This window comes from Elephas maximus, chromosome 3 (assembly GCF_024166365.1).
Source record: "Elephas maximus indicus isolate mEleMax1 chromosome 3, mEleMax1 primary haplotype, whole genome shotgun sequence".
Lineage (NCBI taxonomy): Eukaryota > Metazoa > Chordata > Mammalia > Proboscidea > Elephantidae > Elephas > Elephas maximus.
Window position 1 is genome coordinate 12,436,216 of NC_064821.1, and position 17,566 is coordinate 12,453,781.

At 45.4% G+C, this 17,566-nt stretch overlaps 1 protein-coding gene across 4 annotated transcripts in view; it reads right to left on the reverse strand.

Moving 5' to 3' along the window:
* The window catches only part of LOC126072044 (C-type lectin domain family 4 member G-like), a 74,734-nt gene extending 58,788 nt beyond the window's left edge, over positions 1-15,946 (reverse strand). For 3 of the 4 annotated variants that reach the window (XR_007516452.1, XR_007516451.1, XR_007516450.1), the window contains exons 1-9: positions 15,885-15,946; positions 15,461-15,562; positions 15,056-15,109; positions 14,903-14,965; positions 14,616-14,720; positions 14,190-14,279; positions 13,852-14,000; positions 13,583-13,698; positions 12,916-13,305 (exon numbers count right to left, since the gene is read on the reverse strand). Coding sequence is in view for 1 of the 4 variants with exons in the window: in XM_049876689.1 (XP_049732646.1) it covers positions 13,167-13,305; positions 13,583-13,698; positions 13,852-14,000; positions 14,190-14,279; positions 14,616-14,720; positions 14,903-14,965; positions 15,056-15,109; positions 15,461-15,562; positions 15,885-15,939 (873 nt within the window). In the remaining 3 variants the exon portion in view is untranslated. Of the gene's footprint in view, positions 1-12,786; positions 13,306-13,582; positions 13,699-13,851; positions 14,001-14,189; positions 14,280-14,615; positions 14,721-14,902; positions 14,966-15,055; positions 15,110-15,460; positions 15,563-15,884 lie in introns of those variants that run through there. The other variant, XM_049876689.1, reaches the window with a different exon arrangement.
* Between the last annotated feature and the right edge of the window lie 1,620 nt (positions 15,947-17,566).

Here is a 17,566-nt window from a genome sequence, read left to right on the forward strand (position 1 = left end):
ACTGAAGGTCTGGGGAGCATGGCCGCCGGGATTCCTCCAGTCTCAGTCAGACCATTAAGTTTGGTCTTTTTATGAGAATTTGGGGTCTGTATCCCACTGATCTCCTGCTCCCTCAGGGGTCCTCTGCTGTGCTCCCTGTCAGGGCAGTCATCGATTGTGGCCGGGTACCAACTAGTTCTTCTGGTCTCAGGATGATGTAGGTCTCTGGTTCATGTGGCCCTTTCTGTCTCTTGGGCTCTTAGTTGTCGTGTGGCCTTGGTGTTCTTCATTTTCCTTTGCTCCAGGTGGGTTGAGACCAATTGCTGCATCTTAGATGGCCGCTTGTTAGCATTTAAGACCCCAGACGCCACATTTCAAAGTGGGATGCAGAATGATTTCATAATAGAATTATTTTGCCAATTGACTTAGAAGTCCCCGCAAACCATGTTCCCCAGACCCCCGCGCTTGCTCCGCTGACCTTTGAAGCATTCATTTTATCCTGGAAATTTCTTTGCTTTTGGTCCAGTCCAATTGAGCTGACCTCCCATGTATTGAGTGTTGTCTTTCCCTACACCTAAAGCAGTTCTTATCTACTGATTAATCAATAAAAAACCCTCTCCCCCCCTCCCTCCCTCCCCCCCTCGTAACCACAAAAGTATGTGTTCTTCTCAGGTTTACTATTTCTCAAGATCTTATAATAGTGGTCTTATACAATATTTGTCCTTTTGCCTCTGACTCATTTCGCTCAGCATAATGCCTTCCAGGTTCCTCCATGTTATGAAATGTTTCAGAGATTCGTCACTGTTCTTTATCGATGCGTAGTATTCCATTGTGTGAATATACCACAATTTATTTACCCATTCATCCGTTGATGGACACCGTGGTTGCTTCCAACTTTTTGCTATTGTAAACAGAGCTGCAATAAACATGGGTGTGCATGTATCTGTTTGTTTGAAGGGTCTTGCATCTCTAGGGTATATTCCTAGGAGTGGGATTTCTGGGTTGTATGGTAGTTCTATTTCTAACTGTTTAAGATAACGCCAGATAGATTTCCAAAGTGGTTGTACCATTTTACATTCCCACCAGCAGTGTAAGAGAGTTCCAATCTCTCCGAAGCCTCTCCAACATTTATTATTTTGTGTTTTTTGGATTAATGCCAGCCTTGCTGGTGTGAGATGGAATCTCATCGTAGTTTTAATTTGCATTTCTCTAATGGCTAATGATCGAGAGCATTTTCTCATGTATCTGTTGGCTGCCTGAATATCTTCTTTAGTGAAATGTGTGTTCATATCCTTTGCCCACTTCTTGATTGGGTTGTTTGTCTTTTTGTGGTTGAGTTTTGACAGAATCATGTAGATTTTAGAGATCAGGCGCTGGTCGGAGATGTCATAGCTGAAAATTCTTTCCCAGTCTGTAGGTGGTCTTTTTACTCTTTTGGAGAAGTCTTTAGATGAGCATAGGTGTTTGATTTTTAGCAGCTCCCAGTTATCTGGTTTCTCTTCATCATTTTTGGTAATGTTTTGTATTCTGTTTATATCTTGTATTAGGGCTCCTAGGGTTGTCCCAATTTTCTCTTCCATGATCTTTATCGTTTTAGTCTTTATGTTTAGGTCTTTGATCCACTTGGAGTTAGTTTTTGTGCATGGTGTGAGGTATGGGTCCTGTTTCATTTTTTTGCAAAGGGATATCCAGTTATGCCAGCACCATTTGTTAAAAAGGCTATCTTTTCCCCAGTTAATTGACACTGGTCCTTTGTCAAATATCAGCTGCTCATACGTGGATGGATCTATGTCTGGGTTCTCAATTCTGTTCCATTGGTCTATGTGTCTGTTGTTGTACCAATACCAGGCTGTTTTGACTACTGTGGCTGTATAATAGGTTCTGAAGTCAGGTAAGGTGAGGCCTCCCACTTTCTTCTTCTTTTTCAGTAGTGCTTTGCTTATCCGGGGCTTCTTTCCCTTCCATATGAAATTGGTGATTTGTTTCTCTATCCCCTTAAAATATGACATTGGAATTTGGATCGGAAGTGCGTTAAATGTATAGATGGCTTTTGGTAGAATAGACATTTTTACTATGTTAAGTCTTCCTATCCATGAGCAGGGTATGTTTTTCCACTTAAGTATGTCCTTTTGAATTTCTTGTAGTAGAGCTTTGTAGTTTTCTTTGTATAGGTCTTTTACATCCTTGGTAAGATTTATTCCTAAGTATCTTATCTTCTTGGGGGCTACTGTGAATGGTATTGATTTGGTTATTTCCTCTTCGGTGTTCTTTTTGTTGATGTAGAGGAATCCAAGTGATTTTTGTATGTTTATTTTATAACCTGAGACTCTTCCAAACTCTTCTATTAGTTTCAGTAGTTTTCTGGAGGATTCCTTAGGTTTTTCTGTGTATATAATCATGTCATCTGCAAATAGTGATAACTTTACTTCTTCCTTGCCAATCCGGATACCTTTTATTTCTTTGTCTAGCCTAATTGCCCTGGCTAAGACTTCCAACACGATGTTGAATAAGAGCGGTGATAAAGGGCATCCTTGTCTGGTTCCCGTTCTCAAGGGAAATGCTTTCAGGTTCTCTCCATTTAGAGTGATATTGGCTGTTGGCTTTGCATAGATGCCCTTTATTATGTTGAGGAATTTTCCTTCAATTCCTATTTTGGTAAGAGTTTTTATCATGAATGGGTGTTGGACTTTGTCAAATGCCTTTTCTGCATCAATTGATAAGATCATGTGGTTTTTGTCTTTTGTTTTATTTATGTGATGGATTACATTAATGGTTTTTCTGATATTAAACCAGCCTTGCATACCTGGTATAAATCCCACTTGATCAGGGTGAATTATTTTTTTGATGTGTTGTTGGCTTCTATTGGCTAGAATTTTGTTGAGGATTTTTGCATCAATGTTCATGAGGGATATAGGTCTATAATTTTCTTTTTTTGTAATGTCTTTACCTGGTTTGCGTATCAGGGAGATGTTGGCTTCATGGAATGAGTTGGGTAGTATTCCGTCATTTTCTATGCTTTGGAATACCTTTAGTAGTAGTGGTGTTAACTCTTCTCTGAAAGTTTGGTAGAACTCTGCAGTGAAGCCGTCCGGGCCAGGGCTTTTTTTGGTTGGGAGTTTTTTGATTACCGTTTCAATCTCTTTTTTTGTTATGGGTCTATTTAGTTGTTCTACTTCTGAATGTGTTAGTTTAGGTAGGTAGTGTTTTTCCAGGAATTCATCCATTTCTTCTAGGTTTGCAAATTTGTTAGAGTACAATTTTTCATAATAATCTGAAATGATTCTTTTAATTTCATTTGGTTCTGTTGTGATGTGGTCCTTCTCATTTCTTATTCGGGTTATTTGCTTCCTTTCTTGTATTTCTTTAGTCAGTCTAGCCAATGGTTTATCAATTTTGTTAATTTTTTCAAAGAACCAGCTTTTGGCTTTGTTCATTCTTTCAATTGTTTTTCTGTTCTCTAATTCATTTAGTTGAGCTCTAATTTTTATTATTTGTTTTCTTCTGGTGCCTGATGGATTCTTTTGTTGCTCACTTTCTATTTGTTCAAGTTGTCGGGACAGTTCTCTGATTTTGGCTCTTTCTTCTTTTTGTATGTGTGCATTTATTGATATAAATTGGCCTCTGAGCACTGCTTTTGCTGTGTCGCAGAGGTTTTGATAGGAAGTATTTTCATTCTCGTTGCTTTCTATGAATTTCCTTATTCCCTCCTTGATGTCTTCTATAACCCAGTCTTTTTTCAGAAGGGTGTTGTTCATTTTCCAAGTATTTGATTTCTTTTCCCTAGTTTTTCTGTTATTGATCTCTAGTTTTATTGCCTTGTGGTCTGAGAAGATGCTTTGTAATATTTCGATGTTTTGGATTCTGCAAAGGTTTGTTTTATGACCTAATATGTGGTCTATTCTAGAGAATGTTCCATGTGCGCTAGAAAAAAAAGTACATTTTGCAGCAGTTGGGTGGAGAGTTCTGTATAAGTCAATGAGGTCAAGTTGGTTGATTGTTGTAATTAGATCTTCCTTGTCTCTGTTGAGCTTCTTACTGGATGTCCTGTCCTTCTCCGAAAGTGGTGTGTTGAAGTCTCCTACTATAATTGTGGAGGTATCTATCTTCTAGAGGTTTTTTTTTAGTGCTAGGGTTTACATTTAGATTTTTGGCACAGTTTAATGTTTCTGTAAGGTACGATGTATGAACTGATATTGATTTTTATTCTTTGCATTTTAGTTTGAAATGTTATTAATCTAGAGGCAACCAGAAGTCCAAAAAACAAGAGCACAGTAAGAAAGCACACAGCTCTAGAGAGAGAAGAGCCCATGGTTGACCCTCAGCTGTTTTCCTTTAAACCTTGGGTTGTTGTTGTTGTTGTTGTTGTTGTCAGGTGCCGTCAAGTCACTTCCGACTCATAGCGACCCTATGCACAACAGAACGAAACACTGCCCGGTCCTGAGCTATCCTTACAGTCCTTGTTATGCTTGAGCTCATTGTTGCAGCCACTGTGTCAGTCCACCTCGTTGAGGGCCTTCCTCTTTTCTGCTGACGCTGTACTCTGCCAAGCGTGATGTCCTTCTCCAGGGACTGATCCCTCCTGACAACATGTCCAAAGTATGTAAGATGCTGTCTCGCCATCCTTGCTTCTAAGGAGCTTTCTGGTTGTACTTCTTCCAAGACAGATCTGTTCGTTCTTTTGGCAGTCCATGGTATATTCAATATTCTTTGCCAACACCACAATTCAAAGGCATCAACTCTTCTTCAGTCTTCCTTATTCCCTGTCCAGCTTTCACATGCATATGATGCGATTGAAAATACCATGGCTTGGGTCAGGTGCACCTTAGCCTTCAAGGTGACATCTTTGCTCTTCAAAACTTTAAAGAGGTCCTTTGCAGCAGATTTGCCCAATGCAATGCATCTTTTGATTTCTTGACTGCTGCTTCCATGGCTGTTGATTGTGGATACAAGTAAAATGAAATTCTTGACAACTTCAATCTTTTCTCCGTTTATCATGGTGTTGCTCATTGGTCCTGTTGTGAGGATTTTTGTTTCCTTTATGTTGAGGTGCAACCCATACTGAAGGCTGTGGTCTTCGATCTTCATCAGTAAGTGCTTCAAGTCCTCTTCACTTTCAGCAAGCAAGGTTGTGTCATCTGCATAACGCAGGTTGTTAATGAGTCTTCCTCCAAACCTGATGCCCCAGTTCTTCTTCATATAGTCCAGCTTCTCAGATTATTTGTTCAGCATACAGATTGAATAGGTATGGTGAAAGGACACAATCCTGATGCACACCCTTCCTGACTTTAAACCAATCGATATCCCCTTGTTCTGTTCGAACAACTGCCTCTTGAAGGTTCCTCGTGAGCAAATTAAGTGTTCTGGAATTCCCATTCTTTGCAAAGTTATCCATAATTTGTTATGATCCACACAGTTGAATGCCTTTGCATAGTCAATAAAACACAGGTAAACTTCCTTCTGGTATTCTCTGCTTTCAGCCAGGATCCATCTGACATCAGCAATGATATCCCTGGTTCCACGTCCTCTTTTGAAACCAGCCTGAATTTCTGGCAGTTCCCTGTCGATATACTGCTGCAGCCATTTTTGAATGATCTTGAGCAAAATTTTGCTTGCGTGTGATATTAATGATATTGTTCTGTAATTTCCACATTCGGCTGGATCACCTTTCTTGGGAATAGGCATAAATATGGATCTTTTCCCGTCAGTTGGCCAGGAAGCTGTCTTCCATATTTCTGGGCATAGACGAGTGAGTACCGCCAGTGCTGCATCTGTTTGTTGAAACATCTCAATTGATATTCCATCAATTCCTGGAGCCTTGTTTTTTGCCAATGCCTTCAGAGCAGCTTGGACTTCTTCCTTCAGGACCATCGGTTCCTGATCATATGCCACCTCTTGAAATGGTTGAATATCAACCAGTTCTTTTTGGTGTAATGACTCTGTGTATTCCTTCCATCTTCTTTTGATGCTTCCTGCTTTGTTTAATATTTTCCCCATGGAATCCTTCACTACTGCAACTCAAGGCTTGAATTTTTTCTTCAGTTCTTTCAGCTTGAGAAACGCTGAGCGTCCTCTTCCCTTTTGGTTTTCCATCTCCAGCTCTTTGCACATGTCATTATAATACTTTGTCTTATCGAGATGCCCTTTGAAATCTCTGTTCAGTTCTTTTACTTCGTCAATTCTTCCTTTTGTTTTAGCTGCTCGACGTTCGAGAGCAAGGTTCAGAGTCTCCTCTGACATCCATCTTGGTCTTTCCTTTCTTTTCAATGACCTTTTGCTTTCTTCATGGATGATGTTCTTGATGTCATTCCACAACTCGTCTGGTCTTCAGTCACCAGTGTTCAGTGCATCAAATCTATTCTTCAGATGGTCTCTAAATTCAGATGGGATATACTCAAGGTCATATTTTGGCTCTTGTGGACCTCCTCTGATTTTCTTCAGTTTCAGCTTGAACTTGCATATGAGCAATTGATGGTCTGTTCCACAGTCGGCCCCTGGCCTTGTTCTGACTGATGATATTGAGCTTTTCCATCATCTCTTTCCACAGACGTAGTCAATTTGATTTCTTGTATTCCATCTGGCCAGGTCCATGTGTATAGTCGCCATTTATGTCAGTGAAAGAAGGTATTTGCAGTGAAGAAGTCGTTGGTCATGCAAAATTCTATCATTCGATCCCCAGCATTGTTTCTATCACCAAGGCCATATTTTCCAGCTACTGATCCTTCTTCTTTGTTTCCAACTTTTGTATTTCAATCGCCAGTAATTATCAATGCATCTTGATTTCATGGTCAATCAATTTCAGACTGCAGCAGCTCATAAAAATCTTCTATTTCTTCATCTTTGGCCCTAGTGATTGGTGCATAAATTTGAATAATAGTCATATTAACTGGTCTTCCTTGTAGGCGTATGGATATTATCCTATCACTGACAGCGTTGTACTTCAGGATAGATCTTGAAATGTTCTTTTTGACGATGAATGCAACACCATTCCTCTTCAAGTTGTCATTCCCAGCATAGTAGACTATATGATTGTCCCACTCAAAATGACCAATACCAGTCCATTTCAGCTCACTAATGCCTAGGATATCAATGTTTATGCATTCCTTTTAATTTTTGATGATTTCCCATTTTCCTAGATTCATACTTCCTACATTCCAGGTTCTGATTATTAATGGATGTTTTGCAGCTGTTTCTTCTCATTTTGAGTCGTGCCACATCAGCAAATGAAGGTCCTGAAAGCTTTACTCCATCCACATCATTAAGGTCGACTCTACTTTGAGGAGGCAGCTCTTCTCCAGTCATCTTTTGAGTGCCTTCCAACCTGGGGGGCTCATCTTCCAGCACTATATCAGACAGTGTTCCGCTGCTATTCATAAGGTTTTCACTGGCTAACGCTTTTTAGTAGTAGACTGCTGGGTCCTTCTTCTTAGTCTGTCTTAGTCTGGAAGCTCAGCAGAAACCTGTCCTCCATGGGTGGCCGTGCTGGTATCTGAATACCAGTGGCATAGCTTCCAGCATCACAGCAACACGCAACCCCCACAGTACAACAAACTGACAGACATATGGGGGAACCTTGGGTTACTCATCCATAAAATGGGAGTAACAGAGGGCTGTAGGAGATGCTGTCCTGTCCTGCCCACGTTCTCTTACATTCCCCTATCATAATGAAGGTTGTTTATTACAACTTCTTTCTGGCCCAAGTGGAAGGCAAGCTGGTAGTGCAGAGGAGTCACTGTCCTTGGTGAGAAGAATTCTGAGGCAGGTACTCTACAGCATCTCCCAGAAGTCCCCAGTGGGATTCAGAACCTGTTACCCACAGCAGTGTCTGCTTGCTCATTAGTGCTCCCTGGATTAGCAATTTCTCTTCATTGTCCCACTTCCTTCCTTCTCATCCAGCTTTTCCAGAAACTGGCTCCCAGATGAACTGTTTTTGTTGTTAGCTGGCATGGAGTCACCTTGAAGTCAGCCCCTGACTCATGGCAATGCTATATATAACAGAACAAAATACTGCCTAGTCCCGTGCCATCCTCATGATCGGTTGTGAATCGGAGTGTTGTGATCCATAGGGCTCTTCTTGACTGATTTTCAGACACAGATTGTCAGGCCTTTCTTCCTAGTCTTAGTTAGAAGCTCTGCTTACACCCGTTCAGCATCAACGTCACACATAAGCCTCCACTGACAGAAGGGTGGTGGGCCAGGATTCAAATCTGGGTTGTAAAGACAGTACTCATGCTCAAATCCTTGTCCTAGGCTCTCCTTCTGGGGGTCCCCAAGCTGAGTCAAGGACTTCCTTGGTAGTCTCAAGGGTTCAGCACAGTAACATGCTCCATCTGGCAGGGTTAGATGAGTAGTGGTTGTTATTTCTGTTGTTGTTGCTATAATTTTCTCCCCGTTGGTGCCATCTGCAGTAAAGTGAGGCCCTTAGCAAATGGTATTATGTTGTGTGAAGATGAATACAAAAAAAAATCAGTCCCAGTTTAAGGATTAATGATTCGTAGCCCGTTTTTCTCAGTGATAACTAAGGAATGACTATGAAGGCGATAATAAAACGGATTGCTTATAATTTATGGACAGAAACCAGAAGCTCACAGAGGAAAGGTACTTGCCCAAGGCCGCCCAGCCAAGAAGAGTTGGTGCTCAGATTCCAGGCCACCTTCCTTCTGTTACAATGACTCTTCTCTTAACTGTTATGGGAGACAGAAAAATCATGGCCTCAAATTCCTCCCAATTGTGTACAGACTTCTTTGCAAAGTGAATGCGTCACCCTGAACATCAGGAGGTGGCCTTTATTGCCCCTTCTCTTGAATACGGGTTATCCAGGTAACATGCTTTGACCAGTCAGATGCCAGCGGAAGTGACGCTACGTGACTTCCGAGCCTGGGCTCCTGGGTGCCTTGCATCTTCCGTTTTCATGTTTTTGGGATGCTGCCCACCACTCTGTAAGACAGCCTGGCGTATTCCCCTCCTGAAGATGAGAGCCCAGTGGAGGAGAGAGATGTTTCACTGATAGCCAGCAACACCAGACCTCCAGACATCAGAATGATACCATCTTGACTTCTTGCCATTCCAACCGCCACTGGAATGCTGGCCTCCTGAGTGGAGGCAAGACTGTGAAAAGAACCACCCAGTCAGGCCGCGGAATTGTGAAAAATAAAACATCAATGATATTTTAAGTCGCCAAGTTTAGGGGCTTGGTTGTATAGCAATACAGAACTGAAACAGCCATAAATATGACAGGAACACCCATGGACCTCAAGCAAACACAACAGTGATGGGGGCTGGGGTGTGGTAACGGGCCACTTGCCCCAGATGTGCCAGGAAGGCAATGAGTGTATCCAGGAACACCCAAGTTTGAAGAAGGCCCACCCCCAATCTGAGGAGAGGCTGTCCCTCCTTTCTTTCAACAGCAGTATTCTGGGAAGAGTGACTCTCACCTCCAAACCCACGGCTTTCACTCAGACCTCAATGCAGCCACCTGGCTACTGGCCCATCAGCTTCCACAGAAAATGCTCATGCAAAGTCACAGTGACGTGGCTTGTCCGCTCTAACTGCTTCCTCCTGGAACCCAACATCTGTGGATTTCTTGGGGCACCTTTTTTCCTGTGGCTTCTGGGCAACGTGCTCATGGGGTGGTGAGCTACTACATGCCTGGTCATTTTCTAGGCCTGGGAGATTCAGCAAGGGTTAAAAAATTCTACCCTGCACTCGTGGGATCGCCATGAGTCAGAATCGGCTTAACAGCAGCTAATAACAACATCAATATAATGCCATGGAGTGACAAATATACACTCTAACAACAGGGACTGAAGAAAAATAAAGTGAGGTATGGGCATAGTAAGCGATTTCGGCAGTTATTTTAGATAGGATCATCAGGAAAGATCTCTCAGAAAAGGCAACATTTCTTTGGAAAACAATCTGGTAGTTTCTAAAATGGTTAAACGTAGAATGGCTATGTGACCTAGCAATTCTGCTCCTAGGAATATACCCAAGAGATCTAAGGACGTACGCCAATGCAAAAACTTGTATATGAATGCTCATAGCACCGTGATTTACAATAACGAAAAAGCGGGAACAACCCAAATGCTTACCAGTAATTAAAAAAATAATTGAAAAAAAAAATAGTAGCAACCACCAAATCTTAACTGTATTCACACATACTGACTCAGAAGCTCATAACAAGCCAATGACATAAAATGCTTAATATTCTACTTTCTGCAATGGAAACCGAGGCATACAAAGTTTAGGTGATTTGCCTAAGATTATACAGGTAGTAAGGAGTAGTGGAGCTGGGATTTGAACCCAGGCAGTTTGGGTCATAAATCTGAGCTCTCAACCAGTGTACAGTACTGTCATGGATTGAATTGTGCACCCAAAAAAAGATATGCTGAAATCCTCCTCCCTGTACCTGTGAATGTGACTTTGTCTGGAAATAAGGTCGTTCTTAAAGTTATATGTATTTTTTACCACAATAAAATTTTTTAAAAAATCTATTTGAGATTTTTGTTGGGATCATGTTATGGATTGAACTGCATCCCCCCAAAATACATATTGTAAATCTAACCTCTATGCCTGTGTATAATCCCATTAGAGAATGGGTTGTCTTTGTTATGTTAGTGAGACAGGATTAGTGTAGGGTGTATCTGAGACTATCTCTTTCGAGAAATAAAAGGGATTAAACCCAATCTAGCAAACTGAGAGGGGGGAAGAGTGAAGCCAACCCACATGAAGATTGCCCAGAGGCAGAAGCTCAGAAGAGACAAGAACTTTACTCCGGAGTCAATAGAGAGAGAAAGCCTTCCCTTAGAACTGGCACCCCGAATTCAAACTTCTAGCCTCCTAAACTGTAAGAGGGAGCCCTAGTGATGCAGTGGTTTAAGCACTTGGCTGCTAACTGATAGGTCGGTGGTTCAAACCCACCATCTGCTCTACGGGAGAAAGATGTAGCAGTCAGCTTCTGTAAAGATTACAGCCTTGGAAACCCTATGGGGGCAGTTGTACTGTCTATAGGGGCACTATGAGTCAGGTTAAACAGTGAGAAAATAGATTTCTGTTTGTTAAAGCTACCCACTTGTGGTATTTCTGTTGTAGCAGCACTAGATAACCAAGATGGCATTGCATTTACAAATTAATTTGGGAAAAACTAACGTATTTAAAATCTAGGAAGAAAAGCCTGGCAATCTAGAAAATCAGCCAAGGAAAATCCTGTGGCTCACAATGGTCCATTCTACAGCAGACTGGGGATGGCTCAGGACTGGGCAGTATTTGTTCTGTTGTGCATGGGGTCACCAAGAGTCGGTGGCTGATCAGACAATAGCTAACAACAATTTCAAATAGTAAGTGCTCTTTTCTAGTTAAAAAATCTTGCTGTCTCTTTATTTATTCAGATCTTAGACAAGTTTAATAGTTTTATCCATATTCATGTTAAGATTATTCTGTAATATTCAAAATATTTCACAATATGATTTGTTTTCTCCATTTTCAAATTGCTTACTGCTAGAACATATGAAAGTTGGTCCTTTTCTAGATTAATCTTGCTACATTCTTTCTTTAGCTCTACTAGTCCTGTCTGGGACTTGCCAGGTAGATGATCATGGCTTCAAACTACTGTCAACCTTGACTTTTCCTTTCAAATATCTATAGGTCTTATTTCTTTTTTTATTTTCTCATCTCATTGGCAAAACAGAAGGGTGGGCATCTTTATTTTGTTCTTGATTTTAGTAAAAATGGTTCTCATATTTAACTAACTCTAGGTTCCTGGGTAGCGCAAATGGTTTGCACTGGACTACTAACTGAAAGGTTGGAGGTTCGAACCCACATAGCAGAGCCAAGGAAGAAGATCTGCTTTTGTAAAAATCACAGCCAAGAAAACTCCATGGAGACGTTCTACTCTGTAATACATGGGGTTACTATGAGTCAGAATTGACTCAAGGTTGCTGGATATTGCCCCTAATCAAATTAAGAAAGTTCTTTCTTGTTCTTTGTTTACTAAGCATTTATTTTCTTGTAATTATCGTTTTGTTGTTGTTGCTGTTAAATAAAGTGTGAGTGTTAAATGGATTAATCTCATAACCTTAATGTGCAAAGGACAAAAGCAAGTGTCAGGATATGAACTACACGATACTATGTCTATAGACCTTCCAGATGTGCAACACAACCTAATATATAGTTTAAAAAAAAAATCAAACCCATTGCCATCGAGTCAATTCCAACTCATATATCGTTTAGGGATATATATATAGTAAGTCAAAGTATTTTTTTTTAATATGATAAACACCAAATGTTATAGATTAAATTGGGTCTCACAAAAACATGTTGCCATCCTAACCCCATCCCTATTAATGTGACCTTATTTGAAAATAAGGCTTTTCTTTTGTGAGCAGTTAAATTAGATGAAGTCATTAGGATGAGTCCTAATCCTAAACCCTTCTGAATGGTGTCTTATAAAAGGGAAGACCAAAAATAACCCAAACCTTTTGACCTCTGGTCTGTTAGACTCATGGTGACCCCATGTGTCTCAGAGTAGAACTGCTCCACTGGATTTTCTTGACTGCAATCTTTATTTATGCAATCTTTATGGGACTAGATCAACAGGCTTTTCTTTCCTGGCACCACTCATTGGGCTTGATTGCCAAACTTTCAATTAGCAGACAAGCATATTTACCATTTGCATCATCCAGGGACTCCACTGGGTTTTGGGGCATCATAGGGACATGAGGTCACTTAGAGAGGCCGGGATCATTCACAGGAATTTTAACAGGGTCGCTGGGATGTAAAGCTTAGAAGAGCTCTCCCAAGCTAAAAGCCAAGATGCATTTCTCAAACATTTATTGATGCTTCCTCAGGCTTCCAAGACAGCTCACAAGACTCTTGTCACTGAGGCCACCCAGTCAGGGGAAGATGCAGGGAAAACAAACAGCTCCATCCTTGAGTCGCCTGAACCTGGCTAGGGAGGGAGGTGTGGTCAGATCACCCAGGTCCTGAACGGGGGGCGGAGGCCCTAGGAACTGGATTTGGGAGCCAGTGGAAACACAGTCAGATCCGCCTGTGAAGTGGTGCAGTGAGGTTGGATCGAGGACCCAGAGCGCAGGTAGAGGACCAGGCTGGGTTGGGGTCGGGGAGCAAGTCTGAGCAGTGGTGGGTGGGTGGTGAAATTGATGGCGGTGGGCGTGGCTCCAGGGCACAGGGCGGAGTCAGCAACTGCGCCTTTTCTCACAGATCCAGTTGTCCTTCAACTCGTCACATGGTGCATCGTTCCACAGCCCCGTGTGCAGCATCATGACGCAGTCTTCTTTCCCCCGCGAATCATTAGGCTCCCCCTGGTTCCAGTGGCTGTAGTGGTTGGGCGGGGATGTTACTGATGTTGGGCCTGGGGTTCAGCTTTCCTGCCCAGGGTATACCCGTTTATTTCTTGGGTCTCATAGGCACCCTGCGAGTCTAACTTGAGCACGCCTCTGGGATATAACTTTCTTCAGCCAATTCCTGGGGTCTAGCCTGAGCACCCCTAAGGATCTAGCCTGAGCAAACGAGCCCCCGAGATCTGGCCAAAGCATTCCCCTGGAGTTAGACCGGTCCCGCCTCGCCACGCCACGGGGAGTCCTTCCCTCACCTGAAGGTGATCTGGACGCCGTCCACCCACTGGTAGCCCTTGATCTTGCCCTCGCCTCGCACGGCCCTCAGGCCCAGCCAGTAGCCTAGCCCACGCGTGTTCCGACTCAGGAAGGTCTGGGCGGGAGGGGAGACTGGAGCCTGCTGAGTCGCCCCGCCCCTCCCTGCCCCTCCCCGCCCCTCCCCGCCCCTCCCCGCCCCGCTCGGCCTCGCCGGGACCCCGCTCCCACCCCCTCGGGCGAACAGCGACTCCCCTCAGCCACAGCGCACCTGCTCCTCTAGGCCGCCCACGATCACCAGGTGCGCGCCGAGGTCTGCGCAGCTCTTCTGCGCCTCTTGCCACGTGTCTCGCTGCGATGAGAAAAGGTAGCAGGAGCCCTCGAAGGGTATCCACGACGTGGGGCACGGCTCGCAGGAGTCTGCGGGAATGGGCGGGAGTCAAGAAAGGCCAGACCGCTCCCCCGCGGGGCAGACCAAGAGAATGGGGTGAGCTGGCCCCCGGGCCCAGGGGCTGTGCCAGAGAACCCGGGGCCGAGGTCAAAGGGGTGGGCAGATTAGGGGACCCCGAGGCCCAGGTGCAGCGTCTAAGTGCCCCCCGCGGCGCTCACTGTTCCCGAGCTTGGCGGCCTCCAGTGCTCGGAGCAGCTCACTGCGGATGTCCTCACGGTCCCTGCCCGCCTGTGCCAAGTCCTTGGTCACTGTGGGGTCAGGAAAGTCGAGTTTATAGCTGGGGTCAGGGTCAGGAGCACAGTCATGCCTGGGTAATGGGCAGGACCCATTTCAGTGTCGATGTCTGGGTTGGCCCCAAGTGTTAAGAATGACATCAGAGTCAAGCCCGGTAGGGTCCAGTTGTGGCTGGGGCGAGGAGTCGTGGTCAAGGTCAGAACCTAGTGGTCAGGGTCAGGATGGAGGGCACGCTCAGGGTCAGGCTCACAAGACGGGGTGGGGTGGAGTCCCGGGGGTCTGGATGTGAGTCGAGGGTCAGGTCAAGGCCATGGTCAGGGACTGAAGTTTTGGTCACCGCGGGTCCTCACCGCGCTCGCGCAACTCTTTCAAGGCGCTCCCCTGCTCCATCAGCTTCTTCTGCGCCTCCCCAAGTTCGCCCCGCGTGGTCTGCAGCTGGGCCTGCGTGTTGGAGCCTGGGAAGGTGGTGGGGAGGAAGGGGAGGTCGAGGCATCTGAGAAGGGCCCGCCCCACCCACACATGCCACAAGCCCACGCAGTCCAGAATCCCAATTCTACCCGCCTCCTCCAGTCCTGGCCACAAGCCCCACCTCCAAACCACAAGCCTGGACCCGGCCCCCGCCCCCTCGCTCCCTCACAACAGGTCCTGCAGACTGCGGCCTCCGCCTCCAGGACGCCCAGGGCTGCCTTCTGCTTCGAGGCTAGAACACACACACACACATACGCGCCAGGGTCACCAGCGGGGATTCACGGGGTCCCCACCCAGGCTCGTGCCGCAGTTCGGTACACACCATTTGTCCACAACTGGTCCTGGCTGCCGAGTAGCGCTCCGCGCTCCGTGGAGGCTGCGGGGAGAGGCTGCTGCAAGGCTGTCCGGAAATTCAGGAACCCTCCCCACGCCCAGGGGTGCAGGGACCCCGGTCTTGGGAGGTTCAGAGGGGGCAGGCACGTATAGAGTGCACTCACACCGCAAGAGAAGAAAAAGGAATACAGGGATGTCTACAGTGGAACATAAACACACACGCATGCACACGTACATGCCCACACGTGTGTGCACACAGCAGAAGGATCTACACACTGTCACGTGTACTCACAGTCATTCCCAGGCAGGGGTCTGGGACCCAGCAGGTGGGCCAGGGAGGGCTGTGGCCCCAGAAGGGCGAGACACAGCCTCCCCCCATCCTGTAGTCACTTACCTTTGGAAAATAAGATGCTCAGAACAAGGGCCCACAGGACTACCACGACAAATAGTGCCAGGGCCACCAAGAGGGACTTCCGCCCCCAGAGTCCCCAGTGTCCTGGGGGAACAAAGGTAGACTCCTGGGTCCCTCTGCACTAGAACCATCCTGGATTCCTGGATCCCCCTGGAGTGAGCGCTGGACACTTGGGTCCTTCCAGAAAACTGAGGTTCAGTAATTTACCCACTGCCACTCAGCCCCTAAGTGGCATAGTTGGGATTTGAACCCAGGTCCACCTGGCTCTAGGGCCTGTGTTGGCTCTCCTGCACCCTCTACCTGGACTCCCTCTTGGCTCTTCCTCCCCCTCTACCATCAAACCCCAGACCATTGGACCCGAGAGGGACCCAGGAAGGGGCCAGGAAGGCAATCCCATCTCTCATACCTCTGGAGGCCTCTTTGGCCCCGCTGCCCCACTTGCTGTACCCGAAGTTGTCCATGGCAGTGCACGCACCCAGCCCTGGGCATAGATATAAATTAGCCTCCACCCCCATGCGGCTCCACCCAGTCTCCCTTCCTTCCTTCCCATCCCTTCTGTCTCAATTCCTGGTAACAGGGACCCATGACCGATTGCAGGGCTGGGCCCTTGCTGGGTTGGGTTGAATTTGAAATGGGACAGTTATAGCCTCCCTGGCCAAGTAGCTGGGACCACATGCTCCAGGCTGGGGCTGGGGGCTTCACTTTGGACCTTGCTCTTAGTATCTTAAAGGACTGGGCTGAGCTTCCCTCCAACAAGGACATGCAGCACCCAGCCAAGTTCTGGCCCCTACTGGTTCCAGAGAAAGTCTCCTAGGACCGGGCTCCCTGACCAGTTCAGCTTTCCTTCTCAAACCTGGCCCCTGCAGGTGCCCACCAGAGGCAGAGTCTGACCCTGACTTAATATTGTCCCTCTTGGCCCCAAGGGAGGAAACAGATGTTTATTGGGGAGTGATCAGCTAAACAGTTGGGCTCTGCCAGTGGGCAGGGCGTGGAGGGGGGTACTCAGGCATGTGTGTAGTTTCTAGAAGCCTCAGTTTTCTCCTCTGTGGAAAGGGAGACAGTGACAGGACCTCCCTCATAGGGATGTTGTGAAAATGAAATGGTGTTATGTGTGTTAAACATCCTACCATCCAGGCACGTAAGCAACACTACATGTTCGTTCATTCTTTCACCATATTATGGAAAGCATAGAGATTCTGCTTATGGTGATGGAAAATAATGGCAATGGAAGTTGGTGATGGTTGCCCAACATGAAGAATGGAATTGGTATAGCTAGATTGTACGCGTGAAAAAGGTTAAATTGACAAATGTTGTGTTATACATACATACACATATATGTAAAACAAATGATAAAAAGAAAACTTTCTAGACACAAAAAAGTAAATTGTATAGCATAGTGAGTTCTCAATGAGGGAAAATATTACCCTTCAAGGAACATTTGACAGTGTCTAGAGATGTTTTTCTTGTTTGGTTGCCACAATTGAGGGGAAGGATATAACAGACATTTAGTGAAATGAGGCCAGGGATGCTGTTCAACATCCTCCAGTCCACAGGATGCCCCCGCAGTGCAGAATTGTCCCAAATGTCCATAGTGCCAGGGGTGGAAGCACTAATACAGACCTGTATTCATGTCCCAGGGCTGCGGTAACAAAGCACCACAAACGAGGCAGCTTAATACCACAGAAAGGCATTGTCTTGCAGTTCTGGAGGCTAGAAACCCGACATCGAGGTGTCAAAAGGGCCATGCACCCTCTGAAGGGGCCAGGAGAAAAATCTTTCCTTGCTTCCTCTGCCTTTGGGGACTCCTGGGAGTCCCTGGCTTGCAGATGCCTCACTCTAATCTCTACCACGGTCTTCATGTGACCGCCTTCCCTCTGTGTCTGTCTCTCTCTCTGTCTCTTCTCCTGTTTTACACTCCAGTATGACCTGATGTTACCCTAACCGAGAACATCTTCATGGGTACCAGGCGTTTGGGCTTGAACATATCTTTTGTGGAGACACAATTCAACCCATAACAAGCTTATTAAAAAGTCAAGTGCTTCGAATAGCCGTTTCACCAAAGAAGGTTGACGAATAAGAGCATGGGAA